Below are 10,370 nucleotides of genomic sequence, written 5' to 3'. Positions count from 1 at the left end.
CTCTAGTGTCCTAGGGGTTGATCTGGCCATGGCCACCGCCGCGCGAGCTAGCCTACGCGCTGCCGGGCTGGCTGGCTGCCGCACCGCCTGCCAAGCTGCTTGCCATGCTGGCTAGCCATGGCCGCAGCCGTGCCCAGGCTTGTGCTTGGCGAGTCCCTTAGGTTGACGGTTAAAGTAACAGTGTTGACTATTTAAGCACTGACGGGTGGGCCTAGCTTGTCATAATCAGGTTTAATCGACCATTATTCATACTTGGTAGTTTTTAGCAAGGGAATAGAAAAAAGTGGTGGTTTGCGGCACAAATTCATAATGTGGTAATTTGTGGGCACAGATTTACGAATTGTGGTAGTTTTTGGTTAAATACTCCTTCTCCTAAGCTTGGCAGCCAATCAACCCTGCCTAGCCCTGCGCCTCTCGAGCGAATAGCATAAAACTACCACTTTTCGCGTTATGGTTCCAAAAAACTATCGCGATTCTGCTATACGATTCTACGACTTTACGATCCAAACTAACCCCTATGATTCTACGATTTTAGTTCTTAGAATCTACGTTTTCATGATCCTGATAGTGAAGATTCTACGATTTGCAATCCTACCATCGAAGCTCCGATCCGATTCAAAATCGCGATTCTAACAACTTTGCTGATAACTACCACTTTTGACGTCGGCTGTTTCAAAAAACCCAAAACGCCCGTTGCTAAGAAATGAAACCGATTTATGATAGGTCGGGCCCGCACCTAAATGAACCGTTATTTTGAGCATCTGTTTGACCGTTAGCTGACATGTGTGCCCACATGTCAGTGTTTGTTCCTCATATAAAAGCAATTGGGTCCCTGTAAATGTTTCAAAAACGCAATCGGGTCCCTGTGATCTTTTGAAAAAAGCAACTGAGTCCCTCAATCCGGCCAGTAAATCCCGCCGGCCATCCCCGTATCAGGTCGCCGCCACGCGCCATGAGGCTGCCAGGAAACGCTGCCGCGAGCCATGGGTCGCCGCCAACCTCTTCCTCCCCCACGGGGCCGGCGAGATCCGACACAGGCAGCGCCGCCGCGCGCTGCTCCCTCCTCACCCGCTCCGGCCCTACACCATCGTGCGGGAGGTCGTGCTCCGGCCGGAGAGGCACCGCCGCGCGCCATGAAGGGGCACACCGCCGTCGTTCGGGAGGTCGTGCTCCGGGCAGAGCGACGTCGTCGCGCGCTGCTCCCTCCTCACATGATCCGGCCCTCCATCAGCGTCCGGGAGGCTGTGCTTCGGGCAGAGGGCGGCGTCGTGCGCCATGCGGGGTTGCGCGCCTGGAGGCCGCGGTCCGCGCGGAATTTGTCCGAGCGCCATGGTGGATGGCGGCTCTGGTAGGGGGCAGTATGAGGGACGACCGGGGGAAGGGAGGATGGGACGGGGGAGGAGAAGGCCAGTGCATATCCGGTGTGCTCGAGCTGCCATGGCTCGTGCGGAGAGAGAGAGAGAAGAGGAAGGAAGGGGGTAACTGACATGTGGGCCTCGCATGTCAGTTAACAGTAAAAGAAATGGTCAAACAGACGGTTCGGTTAGATGCGGGCCCGACCTGTCATAAACCGGTTTATTTTCTTAGCAACGGGCAGTTTGGGTTTTTTGAGACAGCTGACGTCGGTTTTGATAGTTATTAGTCACAAACAAATTTCTGGTAGTTTTTTGAAAGCCTAGCGCGAAAGTGGTAGTATTATACTATTCACTCGCGCCTCTGCCACAGGTTAGTTACGTACTTAGTAGAATTACCTTTTTTTGGGCGAACATTACAAAATCATCGTAATACGTGTTAGATTTTTTTTTGAAAAAAATTCGTGTTGGAATATCCTTTGCTCGTCCTACCAACGTTTGCCACAGATTTTCAGTAAACTTCTATGTTCGCTGCACGCAATCTTGGTGCCAACTGTCTGCCAACCACACCCAATTTGAGTAATGTGACCGATCAATTGACTTATCGCTTTGTGGTTCCTACAGAAACAATAAGACACCAAGTGCTCGTTAATTAGCTAGTTAGATGAGACATCACATGTCTTACGTCAAACCAACCATACATTGATGCATGCATGTCTAAGCCGGAGCCTGGAGCACGGAGCCTGGAGCACACGCGTAGCATTATTTTAGTTAGGTCATCAGTGATCTCACCTATGATCATCTATCGGTCAAGCCGAACTTATCAATGCTCTCCCGGCCATGCATCAAGAAGATTCTCAGACGGTTCACTCGGTTGGTTGCGTAAGCACTGATGATCATCGTGATTGTAACCCTGGATAGTTTTGAGTAATACTAGTATTATTCCCAAAAAAAATGCTTCCCGCCATCTCCAAATAAGTGTCTTAGTTTTGTACTCCCATCGTTTTTATTTACTCTGCATATTAGGTTTAAACGAAGTCAAATTTCGTAAAATTTGAACAAGTCTATAGAGAAAAATATAAATATTTAGCATAATAAATCTATAATGATGTGAAAGTACATTCAATAATGAATCTAATGGTATTGATTTGTCCTGTGGGACGTGAGACTAGAACCTCCTGACCCTTGCTCCCTTGCGGCCGCGCCGGGCCGCACCAAGGCAGCCCCCGCCGGCCAGCTCGAGGCCTTCTCCGCACCAAGCTCCTCCCTCTCGCCGCCGCTGCCAGGGGTGTCGCTGGGCAAAGCCCGCGTTACATGGCAGGGGCGGTGGATCTACTCGGCCATAGATCGGATCGAGGTGGCAGCCGCACCGGCCATTCAACGGCAGTGTCACGGGGAGGCGGCGACCAAGATCTGCTACCTGCGACAGCGGAAGGTCAAGGTCAACGGGGGGCGGCAGTGGTGGACGCGCCCGATCTAGGCCCACATGGGTTCACACTGGCAGCCACCCACATCGTTGTACTGGTTGCATCTCAACGTCTCCGACGGCAGCTTGCGGGTTTCTGGGCTAGTCCCGTGACACGAGGAAGCCGGTGGCTTTGGCCCCTGGTGTGGCGGCGGTGGCCTCCTCCTCTGCAAGAGGTGGTCAGCCGGCTGGTTGTGGCGGATCCCTATATCCCACGGCTAGTCCCAGCGGCGAGTTGGGGAGACTTGGCTGCCGGTGAAAACCGAGCTCCGACTACAGTCATGGTAGGCGATGGCGGCGTCTGCGCGTTGTTACTTTGTTGAAGGCATCGTCATTGCAGCCACATTCTACCCACTTGCGCTGCTCTGGGGGAAACCCCAGATCTGGGTATCCCAGATCGGACGATGACAACGCTCTCGGTGCCCCTCTCCTCATGAGGGCATTGTTTTGGAGCAGTTGCTAGACGAAGGACGGAAGGAGTGGAGCGTGTACATCTACCACGTCGACGACGGTGAGTCTCGGCGGCGTGGCGCAGCGGGTCTCGGTGACGGACGTGAGATGATGGCTCGCGCAGGGCGGGGGGCGTTGTTTGACGTTGTGGTCGCGTCGACAGCAGGCCTGGCAAGGTAGATGCGTCAGTGTCTGCTCTGAAGATGGATCGATGGAAGACGGTGGTGACGGCCTCTGCAGCGGGCGCATGCGGTGCCAGCTGAGAGTGCGCCGGACCGGTGTATGCCTCAGACCTGGTATTACGACTTGGTTGGGGCCTCCGGCTTTAGATGTTAGGCTTTAGTGTGACGTCTGGGTATACGGCTCACACAATCTACACCGCTTCATCAAATGAATAGGAGTAGCGAAAGATGTTGTCAAGATGGTGGTTTCAGACCTATTTGATGTATAATTTGTAAGATCTCGATGAATAATTAACAAAATGGATGCATGCATCACCTAAAAGTAGAGGTCGGGGGTCATTCTTCTTTTCGAAAAAGTGGTATTGATTTGTTATTGTATATGTTAATATTTATTTTATAGACTTTGTCAAAGTTTGCGATTTTGACCAAAGCTACTACGTTGGACTAAGTAAAAACTGAGAGAGTACTAACTTTTGTATAAAATTATATTAAATTTGAGAGACTCATTTTGAAACGGAGGGAGTACGTAGAGCATCTTCAATAGATGGTCCAATTTTTGGCGGTCCAAATAGGTGATGGTCCAAATTTGAAGCACCAAAAAATGCTTTTTACATCTCCGAAAAAGACTCAACTCCAAGAGATGGTCCAAAACGGTGATGTAAAAAAAAGAGCAACTTCAACAGATGGTCCAAAACAAAGATGCAAAACCGGCCGGCGGCTGCTGTTCAACCACTGTACAGCCGCACATATTGCAAAAAACATCTAAAAACAACATTAAAAAATTATACATGTCCACAATATCAAATTATTACATAGTTGTTCAAATCCACGAGATCAAATGCAACACAAATACAACATAGTTTTGCACAAACAAATAATGAATCTATGCGGACAACCACCGTCAAAAATACTATCCAATCCCAATTAAAATCATCAAGTTTCGTTGTTTTTTTACCTTGGGAATTTCGCGGAACACCTTGTGCGGTGGGTGGAGGAAGATGGTCGGCGGTTCGATTGGTCGCTGCTGCGGACGACGGCGCAGAGGAGAACTACTGCGAACGGCGGCGCAGAGGGGAAGGGAGCACGGCGACGCAGAGGAGAAGGGAGCACGGCAGGCCGCCAGGGTCGGCGATTTCAGCCGCGGCACCGGGCCGGCTGCTTGACGCCATCCGGTATGGGAGGCGGAGGGCGGCGGCGGCACAGAGGAGAAGGGAGGCAGACCGCCGGAGTCGGCGAATCCAGCCGCAGCTGCCTCCCGAAATGGCGGCGCCGGGGCGGCTGCGAGACGCCCTCCGGCGGGGGAGGCGACAAGGGCTAGGGCGGCGACGGCGATGAGGGAGGTGGCGGCGACAGCGACGGCGACTTGGCTGGCGGCGGCGGCAATTTTCGGTGGCTGGTGCTGGGTCGCGGGCGGGCGGTTGCCAGGCGGAAGCGGAATGAAGTGGCGGTTGGGCGTTTGCCGGGCGGCCGCGGTTTTGGATCAGTTGCATCTCGTGATGTAAATTTGCATCACGGAAGGCCGCGGTTTAATTTTTTTTACATATGACCGTTTGTTGGAACAGCATTTTTTGCCTCATACGGTCCAAAAGCTAGGTATTTTTATATTTTGACCATCTGTTGGAGATGCTCCTGCGCACTAAATGGAGAGCATATAAACCAGAGCCTCTACCAGTTCTCGTCAATCTAGAAACAGGCAATGGAGCAGCATGGAGTACGTGTCAAATGCGCCGACACGCGATCCAGAAGTGCACGACGAGTCGGCGAGTGCGTCGGGCAGCGGCGAGAGGACACCGTCGGAGGAGGGCGCTCGATCTCCACCTGGCGAAGTAATCTCTGGACGCGACGCTCGCTTGTCGATAAAGGTTTCCCTTTCACTCGTCGGCCGTCGACTCTGCAAGTGGTTCTTGACCGTTCAGCAGTACTTTCCGTCGAGGATTCTACTCTTTCTAGTCCAGTACGTCCGCCGGCTGTGACGCTGCGCTTTCCGCGTCGACTCCGTCCTTTCCGCGGGCAAGCTTGTGAATTCATGCTGGATCTCAGTCCATCGAAGTCACAGCCACGCGACGTGTTAGTTGCAACCTAATTTTTTCTCGGAATTTGCCGATCAATCGTGTCGCAACGGGGAGCACGAGTATGAGCAGATAAACAGAGGAGCAGCGCTGGCGAAGCAGAGTGCTTTGGCATGAACGAAATCGATTGCATTACTGATTCTGTTGCCAAATAACAGTAGTAACAATTTACATGACACTAACTGGTGAGATGCTAGAAGCACGAGTATGAGCTGATGCCTACTGTGCCCTACTACTGACTCATCAGCATATGTTTCTTGCCCTGCGTTGAGCACGCTGCCGTGCTCCACGTCCACGGTAATGTCGAGAGCACCGAACACTGCGCCGATCGACTCCTCTTCACTGGTGATCGCGTCGTGCACGATGATGCCAGTCCTCTCCTTGGCCGGCGCGGCAACTGCGTCCGCTGCTTCCGTCGGCCCGGAGAGCACGTCGATCCATCCCTCGTCCGAGTCCCAGTCCGGGAGCGCCGAAGCAGGGCAGGCCAATGCGCTGATCCTCCTCTCGGCCGCGCCGTGCGACGGCTCGTCGTCCGCCTCGTCGGCGTCGGACTCTGACTCCCAGAATGCCGCGTCCAGCGTGCTCTTCGGCGACACCCATTTGCTCTCCACGGCTTCTGCCTTCGCGTCGACGACGGCGGCGGCCAAGAACGGATGCTCCAGCAGCTGTGCCGCCGTGCACCGGTCGTTGGCCTGCCTGACAAGGCATCTGGCCAAGAAGTCCTTCGCCTCAGCGGACAGCCATTGGGGCAGCTCGGGAACAGCCTCGGTGTACCCGATCCGATGCAGCGCGGCGAGCGCGTTGCCGTCCATGCCGGTCCACGGGGCGCGGCCGGTGGCCATCTCGATGACCGTGCATCCGAGCGCCCAGACGTCGGCCGCGGGGCCCTGCTCCTCGCCGCGCGCCACCTCCGGCGCCATGAACGCGGGCGTGCCGCCGATGATCGGCACGCCGGCGCCCACTTTCCTCGCGCAGCCGAAATCCGCGAGCTTGGCGCGGCCGTCGGCGCCGATCACGACGTTCCTCGCCTTGACGTCCCCGTGCACCATCCCAGCGCCGTGGAGGTACGCGAGCGCGGCCGCCACATCGGCCGCGTAGTCGCGGACGGCGCGCTCGTCGAGGCCCCCGTTGCTCATCACCTGCTCCACCAGCGAGCCGCCGGGGGCGAACTCGAGGAAGAGCTGGTAGGAGCCGTCGCGGGCGCCGCGGCCGCCGATGCAGGATACGACGCGCGGGGAGCTCAGGCCGGCCATCACCATCTGCTCCCTCCTGAGCGCCGCCGCGCACGCTGCCCCCACGGCGGACTTGACCGCGAAGAGCTGCCCGGAGGCGTCGTCCGCCGCGAGGAACACCTCTGCCCCCGACGCGCCGCGGCCGAGCGTCCGCACCCGCGTCCATTGCTTGCTCACAGACATGGTCGTCTTCTTTTCTCTCCTCCGGCGGTGGCAATTGGGATGCGATGGTTTCTGTTGTGTCGAGCTTGCTTGTGGCGGTGCCGGCGATGAGTTCTTTTTTGTGGCGGGTGAGTGTATATATAGGTAGATGTGGGAGAGGAAAAGTTGGGGAGATTGCAAGTTTGGAACATGGAAGGTGTTTGGCGTGCGCGATAAAGATAGGAAATACGGAAGGGAAAAGGCGTGGGAAGCAAGCTGTTTGGGTTCGCCAGCACGCGCTCGCGGCGGCGGGTGGAGACTCCTGCGGCGATGGATTGGGTTCGACGGTGAGTGGGAACGCGCGGTCTTTGCTTGACCTGCCTATGAGTAGTCTGCGTCAAATAATCTCGTTTAGGAGTCGGAAAAGGTAAAAACCGTGTCAAATCTCTCGTATTTTTTCTATCTAATGGCGCGAGTGTTTTGAGCCCAGCCGATGATTCTCGGAAGGGGAGCAAGCAATTTACGTACTTGTCAAAGTCGCGCTGGGTCACGAGTCGTATGAAACAGATCATCTCCCCGCGTACGAACGGAAGTGGTCGAAGTCAGCGGGTGCGCCTGAACGGAGCTGGTCAGTTGGGTCTCCTCTCCACGGTTGGTACTTTTACACTGGCATTCATGCCAAAGCCCACCACTGTACTGCGCCATCGGACTGAAAGAAAGCTCTTGGACCTGACAGAAAATACCGAGCAAATATCTGGCGCGCGTCTGTCTTTGGCATCACATGCGGCGCTCCACTTCCACACATACTAGTACATACGAATAGGAATAGGATGGCAGGGGGAATATTCGATCCCTGGCGCATATGCAGGCACGTTCACTGGCGGTGGCTGCGGCGCTCGCCGCCGCACACCAGATTCCCTGGACGCCGGCTAGTACCGCGCACGCTCCTCCACGCCGACGCCGGCTGCCGTCCCGCTCAACAGCTAGCGTACAACACATGCACGCGAGCACGGCTGCGCGCGGAGTCCGGGCGGCCACGTCGGGCCGGCGACAAGTGGCGTCGCGGGAAGGCACGGACGGAGCATGCAGGAAGTGCCGGCCCATGCCGATGCGGCGACCGAAAGCGTGGCGCTGGCTTTTGCGGCGCGGGGCCGCCGAGGCCGAAAGGATGGATGGATACGTTGCGTCCATGGGCAGCGTGAACCGCATCGCCGCTCATTCCATCCTACTCATCGCTGCAGCGACGCCTTCCCCGTCATGCTCATGCGTGCCGCCGCTGGGTTTGCTTGATTCCACTCTACTTCACCGCTGGGCCAAGTAACCCTACATGAATTGGCCTGGCCGTCCATTCTTTCTCCACCCAAAGTAGAAACAATCAATCAAGCCCACACCACAGGCTGGAGTATTTGCACCACCGGCTCTTCTGTGGTGCCAGTCTGCAAGTCGTTTGCAGAAACGTAGGCGCGTCAGATCCGACTGACTGACTGACTGACGACGCGAAGAAAAGGAGCAGCAGCGTTCGTCGGACGTCTTTGTGCACATGAACCGAACGCTTTTCTGTGTGATATCCGGAAAAACGAACGACTTGCAAAAGTGCACTCCAAGTCAGACAGCCCGCACAAGTCAGCAGCCTTGGCCGTACTTTAACTTAATCTCATCGTCAACCAATGATTGCATAAATAAATCAGCGCCAACAACTTTAGCGACTTCCATCGTCTTCGTCAAGTAACAGTGTTCAATTGGACACTCCATTTGTTAATGCTAATCTCCTTTCCGGCGCCTGTCGCGCTCAAGCGAAAAGACGAAAAGCGGTTGGCGGCCATCATTGACCTTGCTAAACGCCGGTGCGCGGGCGAGGTTGCACTGCATTTGCATGGATCGCTGCAGTTGACGAGCGACCAACAGTACGCCCGGTACCGGTAGGATCAGCGAGATAGAGTAGAGAGGATCTTCGGCAGATATGTATGGGCCGTATGAGCTAAAAATGGGACAAGTTTGAGTTGGATGATGAAGCGGCCAAGCCTACTTTCACTTCAAGTGATGCCGCGTTGGCCGTCGGATGCAACATCCACCAACCATTGCCTATGTGTAGAGAGCTTTCAGCTAATTCATTTCGAGCCCCATGCGTCGAACCTTCACATAAAGTACGGACGTAAACTCTAAGCACACTGATGCAAATTCTGCGCAGTCGCAAGAGAAGATGTACTACGTGCTTTGTTTTGTGTTCGAGGCAATACGGTCAACGTCCAAACTAATCTTCTTAATTTTGGATTTACGTCCAAACTAATCTTCCTTTACTGAAAGGGAGTCAACGTCCTCTCAAAAAATAGGCAGGTACAGAAAAAGCGGGCCTGAACTTTGATCTCGAGGAAGCTAGCGTATATCGTCGTTGACATTTAACCTTGAGGTCGGCGGACACTGGTTTACTAGACGAGAAGACGCTGACCAACTCAAATGACCGTCGTATTACCTTTTTTATTGTACTATTCAGTGCCGAACTTCTTTTAAGATGCTGTCAAACAAAAAAGAACTAGTTCTAGGATAGAGATTATTGTGTTGGCATCAGTATGATTGGGGAGATCGTCTTGTTGATGGGATGGGGACGCGGTAGAGGTGTGGCCTTTTGGCCAGACTCATCCAAATGACCAAATCTGAACTCCCAGATGATTCGTTCCACTGGCGTAAGCTGATCAACGACCAGACTTGGCATGGACCGGATGAATCCAACTTCAAGTGATCAACGACCAGACTTGGCATGGACCGTCCAGACTCTTCCTCTGCTTGCCATCTGTTCCTAGCTCCTTCCGTCCCACGGTGGCGTCGCTTGTTGATCGGGTAGGCGCAGCCGTTGGGGGATCGCCTTGCTCCTGGCCACCACAAGTGTACACCTGCGACGTGTTGTAGCTTGCCTGTTGATCCGCTCGTCGTCTTTGCCTTTCCTGTTGTGGAAAGCACTACACGTGGCCTTCTCAGCGTCAATGCCCACATAACAAAGAAACACCACGCCAGGATGTGAGTTGTGCGCCTGCAAGCCAGCCCAGGTCAGAGACGCGTCGCCGTGAGGGTTCAGACATCGCATCCTCGCATTGACTGGTGTACAGATGGAGTAGATCAACGATTTTTTTTTGAAGCGCAACACTAGTGCAGAACCGAGCTTTAGCGCCGGTTCGTAAGGGCCATTAGTGCCGGTTCTGCAACCGGCACTAAATAGTGGAGACTAAACGCCCCCCCTTTACTACCGGTTCGGCACGAACCGGTGCTAAAGTGCCACCACGTGGCACGAGCCAGGCCCGGGTGCTGGTAGACCATTAGTACCGGTTGGTAGCACCAACCGATACTAAATGTTTGGGGGGGGTTTTGGTTTTAATTTTTAATTTTCCATTAATTTTGTATTTTCCATTTAATTCTTTTTTGTTTGCTGGTATTTTACGATACTACATATTGTACATGTTATGCATATATATAAATAGATTTTCTCG

General features: G+C 54.2%; 1 protein-coding gene across 1 annotated transcript; it reads right to left on the bottom strand.

Moving 5' to 3' along the window:
* Positions 1-5,528: 5,528 nt before the first annotated feature.
* Positions 5,529-7,104, bottom strand: LOC123174722 (mitogen-activated protein kinase kinase kinase 18). Its single transcript, XM_044590077.1, has 2 exons — positions 5,742-7,104; positions 5,529-5,659 (listed from the first exon to the last, which is right to left on the bottom strand). Exons 1-2 carry the CDS (start codon positions 6,931-6,933, stop codon positions 5,529-5,531), a joined length of 1,323 nt encoding a protein of 440 aa, XP_044446012.1. The 5' UTR covers positions 6,934-7,104.
* Between the last annotated feature and the right edge of the window lie 3,266 nt (positions 7,105-10,370).

Source organism: Triticum aestivum, chromosome 1D (assembly GCF_018294505.1).
Source record: "Triticum aestivum cultivar Chinese Spring chromosome 1D, IWGSC CS RefSeq v2.1, whole genome shotgun sequence".
NCBI lineage: Eukaryota > Viridiplantae > Streptophyta > Magnoliopsida > Poales > Poaceae > Triticum > Triticum aestivum.
Note: the sequence above shows the minus strand (reverse complement) of the source record. Positions and strands in the feature narration are given on the sequence as shown.